Source organism: Colletotrichum abscissum (genome assembly GCF_030869225.1).
Source record: "Colletotrichum abscissum strain IMI 504890 chromosome Unknown Scaffold_117.1, whole genome shotgun sequence".
NCBI lineage: Eukaryota > Fungi > Ascomycota > Sordariomycetes > Glomerellales > Glomerellaceae > Colletotrichum > Colletotrichum abscissum.
This window is the reverse complement of record NW_026850007.1, coordinates 305-15,657: the sequence shown is the minus strand read 5'-3', so window position 1 is coordinate 15,657 and position 15,353 is coordinate 305. Positions and strand designations below refer to the sequence as shown.

General features: G+C 47.3%; 5 protein-coding genes across 5 annotated transcripts; 3 read left to right on the top strand and 2 right to left on the bottom strand.

Moving 5' to 3' along the window:
• Nucleotides 1-302: 302 nt before the first annotated feature.
• Nucleotides 303-1,954, bottom strand: CABS01_16618 (cyclopentanone 1,2-monooxygenase; the record flags this gene model as incomplete). Its single annotated transcript, XM_060549948.1, has 3 exons — nt 303-574; nt 634-916; nt 980-1,954. The coding sequence occupies 3 exons, from the start codon at nt 1,952-1,954 to the stop codon at nt 303-305; spliced, it is 1,530 nt and encodes a 509-aa protein (XP_060404929.1).
• Nucleotides 1,955-5,313: 3,359 nt separating this feature from the next.
• On the top strand, nt 5,314-6,999 carry CABS01_16617 (RNA-directed RNA polymerase; the record flags this gene model as incomplete). The annotated part of the gene is made up of 2 exons (XM_060549947.1): nt 5,314-6,041; nt 6,120-6,999. 2 exons carry the CDS (start codon nt 5,314-5,316, stop codon nt 6,997-6,999), a joined length of 1,608 nt encoding a protein of 535 aa, XP_060404928.1.
• Nucleotides 7,000-7,158: 159 nt separating this feature from the next.
• CABS01_16616 (RNA-directed RNA polymerase) lies at nt 7,159-7,908 on the top strand (the record flags this gene model as incomplete). The annotated part of the gene is made up of 1 exon (XM_060549946.1): nt 7,159-7,908. The coding sequence occupies one exon, from the start codon at nt 7,159-7,161 to the stop codon at nt 7,906-7,908; it is 750 nt and encodes a 249-aa protein (XP_060404927.1).
• Nucleotides 7,909-8,267: 359 nt separating this feature from the next.
• Nucleotides 8,268-13,559, bottom strand: CABS01_16615 (piwi domain-containing protein; the record flags this gene model as incomplete). The annotated part of the gene is made up of 4 exons (XM_060549945.1): nt 8,268-8,570; nt 8,625-9,209; nt 11,533-11,745; nt 13,533-13,559. 4 exons carry the CDS (start codon nt 13,557-13,559, stop codon nt 8,268-8,270), a joined length of 1,128 nt encoding a protein of 375 aa, XP_060404926.1.
• Nucleotides 13,560-14,313: 754 nt separating this feature from the next.
• Nucleotides 14,314-14,868, top strand: CABS01_16614 (uncharacterized protein; the record flags this gene model as incomplete). The annotated part of the gene is made up of 1 exon (XM_060549944.1): nt 14,314-14,868. One exon carries the CDS (start codon nt 14,314-14,316, stop codon nt 14,866-14,868), a length of 555 nt encoding a protein of 184 aa, XP_060404925.1.
• Between the last annotated feature and the right edge of the window lie 485 nt (nt 14,869-15,353).

Below are 15,353 nucleotides of genomic sequence, written 5' to 3'. Positions count from 1 at the left end.
ATGAGAGGCGTGTGTTATACTTGCAACTAGACGCGGCTACCCCTTTTCTTTCCGCAACCCACGCCCTATTCTGACTCAGGGCATGCGTCCTTGGAATAGCAACATGATTTTATTGGTCGTGTTTGAATTATGGAGTGACCGAATCCTTTCTTTCCTCCACTCTGGCAAGTTTTGATACCAGGAAACACTAAGAGTGCGATTTGTAGGAGAAAGACAAGGCTCAAACACTATGATGCTACCGTTGAACCTTTCCTCTCCTCATCAAGTACAACATCAAACCTCTCTAGAGTTGCTAGTGCCTCTCAGCATCCCTCTTGATATTTCCTAACCCCACCTAGGTACATCAATTGCTCTCTCTTCTTGCCTGGGATGTTGGCTCCGTTATACCACGAGTCGGTCAAGGGCATTAAGGTCTTGCCATTGGCAGCCTGGATTGCCTGCTTCCACTTCTCCTCGGCATCCCGCTGTGCTTCAATGGACTTGACAACCTTTTTCTGGAGCTTCTGAAGAAGTTCCACAATCATGTCAACCTGACTCTCAATGAACGGAGGTCCATTGCTAAACGCCGTGGGTGCTAAAAAGACATGTTAACAGCCGGAAGGTAGCAAAGGTTTTGGTGTTGCAATAACGTACCCTGAGGCCCGTAGACCATGAACAGGTTAGGGCATCCATTGGAGCAAAGTCCAAGACGAGTGAAGACGCCGTCTTTCCACCGGTCTGAAAAGGTGATGCCATCTCTTCCTTGAATATTGATCTTGGTGAGACTCCCTGTCATGGCGTCAAAGCCTGTCGCCATTACAATAGTGTCGAATTCGAGCTCGGATCCGTCTTCGCCTGTAATTCCCCTCTCTGTAAACTCTCGTATCGGAGTAGCTTTGAGGTCAACGATGCTTACAGTGTCTCTATCGAGACACTCCTAGTAGTCCTACTCAAGACTGCTCCTCTTGGTCCCAAATGCGAAAGGTGCTTTCTCAGGTACAAGGAATGCGGCCTTGACAGGATTCTTGACTCTCGGGCGGGTCTTCTTTGCCCAGAAGTCGTACATGAGTCTGTTGGGCTTCTCGTCAACGAGAAAGTCTCGGTAGTTCGCCTGATTGAAGTTGAAAAAACCACGATTCCAAAGCTCTTCCCAAATTTCTTCCCGTTCCTCATCACTCAATTCAAGCACGGACCCGGACTGTATATCGTATCCGAGACCCGAATGGCTATTCCGGCAATGTTCAAACATCCTCCGATAGGTGGATTTGCCTATTGACTGCTCGAGGTCACTCAAAGGACGCTGAACCATGGGAAGTGAGATACTGGCGGTGCGAATGTAGACTGTTAGATGCTCTGCTACCTTTGAGATCTCTTGAGTGCACTGCACAGCCGTTGCGCCTGAGCCAATGATGGCCACTCGTTTGCCTACGACTTTGGCATCAGCTGGCCACCGGGTTGAATGAATGAGTTGTCCTTTGTAGTCGTTTAGGTTTCGGAAATTGGGATAATGCGGCTTGAAACAACTGCCAGTAGCACAGAAGAGATACTTGCAAACGGCCTTGTGGCCATTCTCAGTCCTCACCGTCCATTCCCCAAAGGCCTCGCTGTAGCTTGCATGACTGACAACAGCTTTGTAGGTGACATCTTTAGATAGATCCAGTGTCTTATCGACGTGTTTGAAGTAGGCCCTCGGCTCTTCTCCGCTTGGGAACCTCTCAGACCAGTTCCACTTGCGCCAAACCTTAGGAATGAAGAACTGGTAAAACGGCATTTCCGAGTCGACGCGGGCTCCGGGGTAGGTGTTCCAATACCAGACACCCCCCAATGCTGAGCCTGCCTCGTGCACATGGACATTGAGCCCAAGCTTACGAAGTTTATAGAGGCTGTAGCATCCGCCGAAACCAGGACCAACGATGAGAACATCTAGCCTTTTCAACTGGCCAAATCCGTTGCTCTGAGGAGGTGAAGATGTCATGTTTGTTTGTAAATGGTAGTTTCAACTCTGATATGTATGCAGTGCTAGGGAACTCTGTAGGCGACTGGCTGACGAAAGGGCACTACCTTCAGTGTTTTCACACTAATTTATATATTTATAAAATAAAAACTATTAAAAATTATTTAACTAGTTAGATTGTACTTAAATATCTATATTTAAAGCTTTATTACTATATAAAAAATACTAGCTTTTTTAATATATTATTTTAAAAAAATATTAACTTATGCCCTAGTATTTAAAATCGTAATAATTATTGAAACCTTATTATCCTAATTTATATTAAATATTTAAACTTTTAATTATAAATAGGCGTTTAAGATTATAGAAGTTAAAATTTTAAAAGTCGGGTTAGCGCCTCTAACTTTACTAATCTTAGCTATATAGCTCGGTTTTAAAAAAAAGTTCTTATTATACTGTTACGAGCAGGTCAGGGCAACCAACTGTGGCACAAAGCAAAAGCTTCGATAATGATGACTCCGGCATCATTGTCCCCTGTTCTGCACTATATAGGTACGCCGGCCAGCACCCAACTGGTTGGGCCGTAACATATACTTATTAAAAAGATCCTTAATATCCTTTTATTATTATTTATTTTTTACTAAGTTAGCTAAGGACTTCGGAACTTCTAATAGGATTCTATTAATATTAAAATACCCTTAATTATATATTAAAATTACTATTATTATAATATATTTTAGTATAATTTTTTATAAAAAGTTTACTAAAAGCGAGATCGGGGCCTCGAGCCTCTTTTTTACTAGCTTTTTAACTTTAACCCTAAGGTTAAAATCGTAAGGCTAATTTATAATTATTATTTTCTAAGTTTTATAAAAAGAGGCTCTTAAGTCCCCTAAGTACTAGTATTAGGGGTACTAATTAGGACTTTAGTAAGCTAGGGCTTAAAAGTAAATTTAGGAGTTATATTCTCCGCTATTTTAAAAACCTTATTATTATTATTAATTTCTATAATTTTTCTTTTTTAATTAAAAAAAGACCGTCTTTTTTTTTAATTATAAAAGTTAGCTTAAGCTATCGATCCTGTACGTCTTTTTAAAGTACGGTTTAGTTACTAAAATACGATTCTTAGGGGGTCTTCCCCTATAAATAGTATAAATATTTACTTAATTATAATAACCTAAATTAAGTCGTATTATATAAACGTATCTAATTATACTTATAAAATTAGCTAAAAAGAGTATAAGTATAGTTTATTAAAATAGTCCGATTTAATAATTTAAAATCTACTTAGTTAAAAGCTTAATATCTTCTTTAGTTAATATATTTATTACGTAAAAAAAAAGAGTAACGTAATTAGTAATTGCACGCCTTTTTTATTTTTAATTATAATAAAGGGGATATCGTTTATAAGTTTATAACTATTACGCTTTTTATAATACTAAGCTCCTTAAGCTAAAATAATAAAATAAGTATTTTTATTAAAAGTATACTAATCGTAATCCTTAATAATTTAGTAATATTAACTTTAATAATACTAATAGCGATCCCTAAGTCTTATAATTAGGGACTAACTAAGACGTATAGTACTTATATTAAATATATGGGTAGAGCCTCGAGAATAAATACTATTTTAATAAATCTTTAGCTTACTTATTCCGTTAGCTAAGTTAAAATTAGTAATATTATTAATAGCTACTTAAATAACCTAAACCTTTATTATTAACTAATAATATTATTAATAATTCGAATATTAATACTAAGTATTTTTATATATTTAAAAAATAAGGGGCCGTAGTAAGAGTTCGGGCTAACTTTAATTATTTATAAAAAGTAAGCTATATTTCTTTTTATATATAATCGTATTAAAAAGTCCTACTGTTACGACCCAACACGCATGACAAGGCCAGGGCCTCGCCCCACAGGACCTGCGGCGGCTGCCACACCATATATGCAGAAGTACGGACTCAGGGTGACTCCTCTCGGGACGGAAGAACTATGGACAAGTCACGTGACCACGATCACACGATAAGATAAGGAACGGACGCCCGTGAATAAGTGGGACGGACGATCGTGAATAAGTGGGACGGACGACCGTTCGGTGAACAGTCGGACAATAGTGAGCAGGAACACCACAAAGGATATGTTCAGGAACGAGACTTGTATATAGTATGGACTTGAGCCAGGCTCAAGGACAGACTTCCCATAGCTTCTTCAGCAATCAACTTAGTATCAGATCTTACGATCGCTTTCAGCTATCTTCACTGAGAACCCCTTCTGACAAGACTACGATTGATCACCGAAGCCTTACCTACCTTACGACTTACAGACATAGCTTCAGGGAAGCTATCCACGACTACGACACTGTTTACTTAGCATTCGCAGCCTCAACTTCTGCTAACATACTCACTACGACTAGCTGGCCGTAACACCTACTTTAAACCTCGCGTACTTCGTTAATTTAATAAAGCCGTTTAGAATAACCCCGACTTCCTCTACTACTTTTTTTATAATATTAGTATAAAACTACTTATATACGGCCTTAATTAAACTCTTATTAGTTATAATATAGAGGTCTTATTATTTAATAAAAGTAATTATATTATTAATTTTAGTAAATAGTACTTAAATAAAGTTAAAATTAAAAAATAAAATAAATAGTCTTTTAATAACTTTTTTAATCTACTTTTTTTTTATTTAAAAAGTAGTTAATATCCTATTTCTTATACTTTTTTTAAAAAAAAATCCTTAGCTTAGGCCTAGGGTGATCCTCTAATTACGTCCTTAATTACCACAGGAGCAAGAACCCTACACAGCAGAACGAGGAGAGTTCACAGCCAGTGCCATATCACGCCGCAGCGGGCAGGTCTCCATCAAGAGGGTGCTCTGTTGGCTATTTCAACCCGCCACGTGTGATCCTACAACTTTTGGTGCTCATCCGCTCGTGACTTTTGTCACTGTCGTATCAGCGATGTAGAAAAGGGTACAACAGTAGCAACGGGAGAAGATGAGGACGATTGAGTCAAGTCGCTTCCCGATGCATCATCTGCCGTCCGATTCTGCATTGCTCGATTGTGTATTGAACTGGAATGAATGTTGCTGATTAGCATCGGACTCGCTGCTATCCAGAGAGGTTTCGTTGGCCCACAACCTCAAACCTGAGCATAGGTACAAAGACTGATGTACTGCGAGACCTGCACATCAAGACGCTAGCCCAATTGGGCATTTCTGCATCGAAATTGAGGTTTTGCAACAGTGACCTCTATAGCCTGCCATAGGCAAGTCTAAGTGGCTTTGAGTCGTCCCATGAGCAGCACGTCTCTTTCAAGGCTTCCCTTGTTCAACCAAAGAACGCAAGATCTGGCTCAATCTTCTCCCTGAAAATGGATCCGGCCGTCTTGGATCAGGGATGCCGTCTGCATCGCAAATTTGGATCTGATCGATTCCTTGAAGTAGTGATACCGTCACCGAGCTCATGGACGACTCCGATCAAAGACCCCGACGTATCTCAAGAGGTGATTCGCTGGTTTTCTTCTAAGGTGCATCACCTGGCCGGCAGGCAGTGGCGAGCTTTCTTCGCAAGGGACGCAGGGCGCAAGGTTCTTCAGACGAACGTGTTCTTTGGTCCAAGTCCGAAAAGCATCTTGCAAAAACGATTTTGCTATTTTGCTGAAGATGGAACCAATTTTGACGTCGCTCCTTCTACCGACCATCGGCCTGTGCACGCCCTTAGAGAGCCGCGACCCAAGCTGGAGGTTGGGCAGATGCTCGACTGGCTCTTGCAGTTGGATCGTAACAGTGACCGACCTTACCTTAAGCTCTTCACCTGCATCCAACTTGGTCTCAGCAAAACGAAAGTAGTAGCTTCTCTGGATCAGAACCAGATACGACACCGACAAGAAGATATCATATCGCCAATCGGTGAAGTGATGAATGATGGCGTTGGTCGCATGTCACTGCTTCTTGCCCGCCAAATCAGGGACGTCCTTGGTTTGAGCGGCATCCCTTCTGCGATTCAGGGTCGTCTGGGCTCTGCCAAAGGCGTGTGGATTATAGACGTTGAAGACAGCGGAAGCGATATCTGGATAGAGACCTGGCCCTCGCAAAGAAAGTAGGACTGCGACTTCCTTCAACAAGAACATCGGACACTAGAGATCAAGCCCGTTGCTGCACAGCCTCGATCTGCCAGCCTCAACATTCAGTTCCTTCCCATTCTAGAAGACCGTGCCAAAGATAAGCAGGCCATGAGGAAGTTTGTGGGAGACAGGCTCCTAGACCAGCTCAGCAACGAAACTGAAGCCCAGAAAGATGTAATCAAGCATCCGCTGCGATTTCGGCAATGGGTAAACAAAAACCTCGCCGCCAGGACGCAGCGTTTGGCCCACGACAGCGTGCCGTTCCTTGCTGGGCTTCCCAAGTACAAAGAGGATCAGCTCAATTATTTGACCGATGGCGGCTTCAAACCAACCGAACAGAAATTCATGCAAAATATGATATGGGAGCTCCGGCGCGCAAAGTATGAAAATCTGCTGAAGAAGATGAGCATCGAGATTCCAGGCTCGGCGTACTTGTACATGGTAGTCGACTTCTGGGACATTCTGGAAGAGAACGAGGTGCAAATATGCTTTTCATCTCCGTTCCGAACCGAACGCTTCTCTGACTTCATGCTACATGGATGCGAGGTTCTTGTCGCACGATCTCCGGCGCACCTTGTCAGCGATATACAGAAGGTCAAGGCCGTCTTCAAGCCGGAATTGCGCGCACTAAAAGATGTCGTTGTGTTTTCAGCAAAGGGAGACGTTGCTCTTGCCGACAGGCTTTCGGGCGGCGATTACGATGGAGACAAGGCTTGGGTGTGTTGGGAACCAGCTATTGTGTCTAAGTTTGAGAATGTCACTATGCCGACAAAACCAGACATTTCGAAGCATCTCAGGAAGGATACAACGTCGTACGGAGACCTCAGTCATGGAGTAATCAAGTCCGTGGCAGCTTCGGCAATGATCAGTCGTGGCATTGTCTTTGACATGCAACCCAGCTTCTTAGGAATCGCAACCAAGTTCAAGGAATAACTCTGCTACAACATGAACGACCTGAACAATGAGCAGGCTCTCTTGTTGAGCGCACTTCTTGGTAGCCTGGTCGACTAGTCGAAGCAAGGAATCGAGTTTACAGAGAGGGATTGGCATTTATTCCGAGGACAGATCTTACATGGTTGTGCAATCCAAAAGATGAACAAACCGGCTTACGAACAAGAGAATTGGACGAGCACATATGGCCCCGTCCATATCATCGATTATCTGAAGTTTTCGATCGCCAAACCCGCTATCGAAGAAGAATTGCACAAGCTCGGCCGGGACATGAACCTAAGTCCTAGTCCTAGCCGCGGATTGGCAGCTCTTCCGTCAAACGCCGAGGCGATTCAAACAGCTGAGTATTGGGACGCTGATCTGGCAGAACCATTCAATGAATTTAAAAGGCTAGCATTAACAACTCCGGTGCTCAAGAACGTTTTGAGGAATCTGGATGAGGACTTGGACGCCATCAAAATGAATTGGACTACTGAGATGGCCGCGGTCAAAGATGAAGACGAGCGTCCAGGTCTCATGTTGGACGTCTTCAAAGATTGGTGCGCTATTAAGCCTCGGGCAGATAAGGAGCTCGGTCCTTGGTTTGTGGCAAACCTGAAGCCATCATACACGCCCGAGGAGTTCTCCACGTGGGCTTTGATCCGAGCCAGTGCCTCATTCAAGTGCTGGTACCGGCACAAGCCGAAGCTGCTGTGGCGTATGTTTGGCATACAGTTACAGTCCATCAAGTCAATGGCTTCGCGTGGTGAAATTCCTGTCGCCGTGGTACCGAGTATGTATGCGGCTCTGAGGCCTGACAGCAAATTCATCAGTCGGGCCGTTGCCCGAATGAAGGAGGGATTGAAGTATCCCGGGGTTGAAATTGATGATGATATCGCAGAGGACGCGTAAAGATTGTGATGCAGTGGTCTTCCATCAAAAGTCATGTACCAGAACTCGTTGCTGTCGGCATGGTCGTCGTGCTGATAGTTTTCAGCAATTCGAGGCAAATGATAGTGCACTACCTACGAGGTGGCTTGCCTGCAGTGCTTGGACGATCATGTAATTGTTATGACATGAAAGCTGGACTCTGAACAATGACAATCCGCTTTTTTTTTTTTTTTAAAAAAAAGTAACAATTTCGGTCCTTCAACCCTTTGAGCACACCTGCTGTCACATGTAGACCGAGACGCTGCCAACAAAGCCTTTCCAAGGTTCCTCCCCGCCAAGCTTCATTCGCCACATGCCCATCAAATGTAATACATCGTGTCTCACAGGTTCGGATGCACCTGCACGTTGTTTGAGGGTGCAACGGGCTGATATGCACTTGTGGTCGTCGATGCCGCATCCGAGATGTCGAAAAGAGCCGGACGGTGAACGCGAGCCCGTTCACACACAATATCCGCGAAGTAGGCCGGCGGGCAAATACTGAACGCCTTGGCGGCACGGCCGAAGAGGTAGCAGAGGTTATGCGTGAGCTTCTCTAAGTGGTCCGCAGCCGAGTCACCCACGCCGTACTTCTCCCTAAAGATCTCATCCAAAAGCACAGTATAGTGAGCAGGGCGGGCGGTCCCCTAGAGAGCTGTGTGGGCGGTCAAGAAGAAATCCCAGCAACGAGCCTGACTGACACCGCGGTCGATGACGGTGCCCTTTTTGATGTTGCGCGATTTCTGATCCATGTTCACTTCAGACGTAGGGTAGAAGCGCGTCTGATGACGTTTGATGGATACGATGATGGAGAGCCTCGGGTGCTGCTTAGGCGGATAGAGCTGGTCACACGCCTTGCGGATCATAGGCAGCTCAGTTGTGAGGACCTGGGTAAATTGGCCTTCCGAGACGCCGTTTCGATAGATGATGAGGAACTCAGGGAGTCTGTCTTGGTTACGCTGACGCCATAACAAGAGGCGAGACTTGAAATTCTCTGTGAGCTCATCTCCAAGCATCTCCTTACGGGAAGGCTGTTCCCACGCAACAGCCGGCCATTGTCCGAGGTCTTTGTCAACACTGGCAACCATTCCGACCAGGCTGGGCGCTGCGCTTTTTTCGTTGGACATGTTCGTAGGACGAGTGACATCGTAGCCAACAACCATGGCTCTACCTGAGGTGAGGATGTCGATTGTATCCTTGACTATATGGTTGGTGCCTCCATTCTTGAGGTTCCATTTGAGACCAATGTTGGCGCATGTCTGGAGGTTATGGAGACATTCACAGATCTGTGGCAAGTGGCTATTAACGTGTGTTCATACGATTGACGAATGTAGCCAAATAAGAGGATGAAGGAACGTGTTTCCGACGCTATTATCTGCAAACGTCCAACAATGCTTTCTTTATTTCTCTCACTTAGACCTCTCGTCGTATCCTTTCCCACTCTGCACACCAGCGTGGAAGCTGGTCATCCGCGTAGTCCCAAGAAAGGGGCTGTGTGAAAGTTTGCAAGTCGTTTTCGTCAAATGCAATCGAAGAAGCCGCGGGATCAAAGGCAGCTGGCCGAGCTCCAGGCGCAATCTTGAAAAGCTCTGCGCGGGTCCATCTGCTAAGGCGTTCTCTGACAAAGTCCCCCCAACCACTGAATTCTCCATCCGTAAGTGGACGGCGCAGAGAATAGGAAGAAATCTTCTTCGCCTTCAGGGTCAGCACGTGGCGACTAGTTACACCAAAGTTTCTTCGTCTGCGCGTGCTGTTCCCGAACTGAGCGGATAGAGACTCATGCGTGATCTCGCAACGGGAGTGCTCGATAAAGTGGGAAAGTGTGGAAGAAGGTGTACCGACGCTGTCTTGAAGATGCACAACTAGGGATAAGTTGTCGCCTATGCGCCGATGGCCCAGACCTTTCAACCCTTCAGATGACCAGTCCGGCCAATTGAAATCACGATTTGTCCATCCTTGGTGCGCATACTCGACCAGCCTGCGACCACCTTCATTGTCTATGTCTCTTAAAGGATAAAACACATGCTTTTGTATGGTTAAGGCTGGAAAGAGCGAGTATGCCTTGTCGCAGAGTATGAAATTAAGGTCTGCAGTTGTGCAGGAGGTTTGCAAGATGGTTAACAGAGGAAATGATGCAGTCTGAACGATGCGGATTGTCGTTTTGCGCTCAAGATTTTGAAGCAGGAGGATGCTGTGTATCTGTGCCAATAATAAGCTTCGACTCTGTCCGTGAAGGGGAGGTTGTTATAATACGTCTCTATCTCGCTCATCACTTGCGTCCTGCACTGAACCGGTGACATAGCTCTCCTCCTCTGTGATGTATTAACAAGTGAAGCTTTCCGCCTTCTGTCCGTTCTGGACGAACACATCCAAATACAGAGTCTGGGAACATCCACGGACAAAGAAGTTGAGCGCGAACCCGCGCGAGATTATGGCGTCGCAATCCTGCATACGTTGGCGGAATTTATCAGGTTCAAGAACGAACCCTTGCAGGTGCGCATTCAGATTGAAGAGCGCTCCCCGCAAACGCGCAGGAAGCCAGCGGAATGCTTTACAGACCATCTGAAGCATGAGGATATCTGAAATATTCAGATGATACAATATAGATTTCACAATCGGATAACAACGGCTAGGATCGAGTAGACTTTCCAGGTTCGCTGTGTGGCAATCGGGCTGAGAGGTCATGGCTGAGATAGGACGAGGTTTATGAAGCTGGAATGAATAGTTTGATGGACTTTCCTCAAAAATCAGTGGCCTCACCTGCAGGGAGCCGTCGCAATTACCGCTAGCAGGTCGTAAGAGTGATTGTCTCGTTTCGCTTGAGGTACGATGAAATGGATGTTGGTGGGGACCTAGGTGTTTCATCACAGAATATGTTCATCCAAGTGGAAGCGCCGTTTATCAATTTTCGCGGAGCCGTTGCGGGGAAAAGGCGGTGAAGCTGTCACGTAACAAGGATGAGAACCGCAATCAACAAAATGCCCGTCACGTGCTATAGCACGTGTACATCATTTGTATCCCATCGGGTGCTGACTGACCCCATTTTTGCCAAGGGCGGGATAGAGCCAATGAGGGCTTGAACAACTGTTGGGTTAACCAATAGATTTCTAGTACCTCTATTTCCTATAGATCCTGCGTATGCCAGAGGTACCAGCAATCTCTGTCAATACATAATGGTACATTACAGTCTAAGCAGCCCTTCCGTGTTTTCTTTCGAGTGAGGGCATTCCCAGATATCTCGCCTAAAGTCTGGCGGGCTCTTAATGCCTTTAGACTACCACAATAAGAGCAAGGTGAATTGACCTTCCTGGATCCCTTTTGATGGTGTTCCCATGGAATAGAGGTATTCCTTTTATCTGTAGCCCGCCTAGGTCATGAAAGTCTTCGCCCACCTGCTAATGGTCCAAACTGTTGAATAAGCTGGGCTGCAAGCAGCTACCGCCATTGGTAGTGGGTTTTCACCTTTTGCCACCTAGGGATGCCCCAAAGCTGCAGTAGGAAGCTATTCACAACTACCACTTCTAGCAGGAAATTCCACGCAATTGACTGCCAGCCCCCTCGACGAATAGGGTGGCTGTATTGGTAGTAGGACCTCATCTGGTCACTTACATCAACCCCATTCATCTTATGGTTGTACTCATCGATTGCCCTAGGCACTGGAAGGTTCTTGCGGACGTCTGAGCCAAACACTTGTCGGGCAGCCTTCTTAGCAGCGGAATCCCCAGCTGGACGGCGGCGGCTGCGAATAACTTCCTGACCGTCCTGGAAGACAGTTGACAGGAAGAGGACAAGGGCATTATCCTTCCAGGTGAACTGGTTGACCTATTTGCTAGTCAGGTAGGTAGGCTGGCTAGACTAGGCAGGGTAGGACAGGGCTAGGATGGCTGGCTGGCTGACAGCTTACCTCTCCATCTAAAGTTGGGATACAGTGTATTTCCCCCCAGGGGATACCCCGTCCTTCGGTCTCTTTCTCGGCAACTAGGATCTCATCTATCCCACTATCCTTCCGGCAAGTACCAGAAGCTCCAACCTGTTGATTCCGCAGAGTACGAAAGAGACGTATAGAGGCGAAGAGGTTGTCTAGAAATACGTGATAGGTTGCAGCTGGAAGGAGGGAAATAAGGGTAGTTACTACCTGCTGCGTCGGTGTCAACAGAGCCAGCTTTCCAGCAGCTGCCCCGGCTGGACGGGCCTGGGGGACTAATGCGTATGGGCCCTTTCCATGTACGTGCCACAGCCACCGTACACAGTAGCCAGACTGGGCAAGGATCCTGATCTTATAGCCGGTTGGGATAGGTTTTGTTGGAATCGTTGTCGTCTCTAGAGATCGACCTGTAAATCGGACCATAGCCTCGTCAACTGTAAGGTCGGAGCCAGGTATATAAAGGGAATCTCCAGTCTCTTGAATATGGGATGACCACTGGTTGACTTTCCGGTATACATCTGGCATTTGATTTTGGCCCCGGCCCCGACCCCGGCCCTGACTGGGCTGGGCTGGCTGGCTGGGCGGGAATTCAGCAGTGTTGAATATCCGTAGTCGCTGGAGTAGTAGTTGGAAACGGTCCCGGGATATAAACCGCGTAAATAGGTGGATAGGGTCCTCCTTTTGCTGCTGGGTCGACCAGTAGGTTGACAATCTAGATTCCCAATGGATTCCTATATATAATAAGATTTCTAGGAAGAGGTAGATCTCTTCTACTGAAGTCTTCCTCCACTTGTACACTCTAGACGTTCTGGCCCTAGGGCCCTCCTTAGATAGCGGCGCTGCATTCGTCCACTGGGCCCACTGCTCTACGAGACCCTTCGGAACGTATTAGACAAATAGTTCTAGCGGGCTTGCCGGGAGCTGCCGTACCTCTTGGGCCCGGGCCGGCACGTTAAAGGGCCGGAAGGAGCCCGGAAGACCATGCTCAGTAGCTGGAGGTTCGTGGGGCCGGACTGTTGCTGCGTCACAGCGCTCGGGCGTACAGTCTGTATTACAGGTAGTAGTAAGGTCTTCCGGAAGGACCTCGACCACTATACAGCTGCGTATAGAAGTAATAGAAGCGCCAGAAGCATCAGAATCGCTAGAAGACATCACAGCATTAACCAAAATGGTGGTTTTGGTGGTGAAAATAGGTTGGAAATTATAGGGGTACATGACGTACTGTCATGTATCCCTTTGAATGCGGAGTAAAAGTGGGTAGATATTGGGTATTTTCGGGCTTGGCAAAAATGGGGTCAGTCAGCACCCGATGGGATACCTTGCCCACCTCTGATCCCTCGGGGTCGCCCGCCTATGTCATCCGAACGTCCATATCAGACCTCCACAGCCACCGGTTGGTCAACCGAGGAGAGTGGAGCCCGGGCAAGAGGCACGTACCACCGGGCAGATACGCTCTGTTAGATCAGGTGAACTTGTAGGCTTATCTCGTGGGCTTTTCCAATCCCTGGACGACGGCAGTGTGATAGAGCGCCGCTCACCACATGGAATCCATGACCTCTCCCAGCGCGTTCATGGCGACTCAGCAGCCCAGCTCACGCCATTGCCAATGACGAGATTTATATCGTCAGCACCGTGGCTCCAGACTACCTTTCTCTTCGAACAAGGCACATTGTACTCTTCGTACATGTCGTCCCATGTTGACGTCCGACATTGTCTCCCAAGAAGCGTATCTCCACGCGACCGGACTTTGAGAAGCCATCATCGGCTCGGCGGGCAGCGGTTGGCGTCCATGGCCGTTTCGGCAACGACGCAAGGACTATAGAGGTAGTCTCGAAGTTGATACTGGACCGCACGACATCAATGGAGTCTGCTGTGTCGAAATGAGATTACCTCGCGGCTTACATACAGTAATGTGCACATGTCACTTCCTCTTTTGCAAACATTAACAATGTTTGAGAAGCTGAAAGTTGCTGTGATGGACCCCTGTAAACCTCTGGTAATGGCTGTGGCGACTTGTTTGCAAGCAAAATGTGGGGTCGGGATCATTAGATACAGTGCGAGCAACAGCACGTATCCAAGAGCTACTTGAAAGTATCCATAACCGGCTTCCACAGCTGTCATTCTCCCACTGTCAATCATGGTGATGTGTACACAGTGAGGCTGGCTTTCGGCGCAGCCTGTGTGGGTCAAGTTCAGAAAGATGAAGTGTGTTGCCAAGAGGAAGCAACATATGATCAATACTGTACTCACCCGTGAAAGCTCTAGCTCATTTCTCCACTCATCGAGTTGACGACGAAAGCAGCCCGATATGGCGTCTAGAATCCTGTCAAGGCTCACGAGAAGTATATCTCATCTACATCTGGCTTCCATTTCGCGCTCAGCAGTCGTCCTCACATAAAACGATCCACGACGCCCACCTGCTTCGGCAACGCACCGGCACCCCGCCGCATTGCGACGGCAATACCATGGCAGCCAGACCTTTGAAGCGCCCTCGTCAGTCAAACGGCCTGCCGCGCCTACCAACCGACATAGACGACGCCGTCGCGGCCTTGGGCGGGAGAACCCATGCAACCAACCTCGCGGACAGTACCATACTGTCTCAGAAGGCACCGACCAGTAAGGAGGAACGTCTAGAAGAACTCGTGAGATATTCCGGCCGCCTCAGGCAAGAGCTTGGTTATTGGAAAGGTGTGGCCCTCACAGGGACCGCCTTCATGTCCAACGTCGAACAAGCTGTGGTGCGGCTTCGAGATGTTGTCAGCCGTTCCGAGAGCGTCATGAATGAGACAAACGCTGTGTCTGCAGAGGAAAGCATGGGTGATGGTCATCCGTCTGGATCTGGGCCGAGTAAAGGCGTGAAGGGACAGGCTCTAGACGAGCCAGACTTGCCAGTAGCAGAGGATGATCTTGGTGTACTCTTGGCTCCAGTCAGGCGGGGCCGAGAAGGGTATGAATTCGAGGCTGTCAAGCCGGAGATCAAGCGGTCCAGGCCACTATACAACCCTGGAAGTTGGCTCTGACCGTGATGCCGTAGAATGAGATTGAGCCTTCATGCCCATGCTTACCAATGCATCATCGCTGTCATTGTCGTGGGACACTTCTGTAATCGGGGGTTGGGGGCTTCTGGTTTGGTCCCCAGCCAACAGAAAGCTGCCGCGCGCGCTAAATGCGATGTTTCAGGATCACCCCTCGGAGCTCGGCGTAGCCAGTGACGCGAGCAGGTGGCCGGCCGTGAGCGCCAGGTCCAAACAGCTTCGTGTCGACAGATCAAAATGATTGGGAAGCGAAGGGCGATGCCTGCTTGGCAAGCAGACGACGCGTATCGTCTTGACTGGCATGTCTGGGGTCGCTTCAGCCGTGGTGTTCCGGTGTGGTTTGCCAGTGTGTCCCAGGCTCCAGCGCGCCAGTGACGTCCGCAATGGGCCCCACCTAGGCACCGAATAAATTGAAAGCAAAACCAGCCAATCGATCGTCTTGCTGCTGGTGGATTCATTCGCGGAATAAA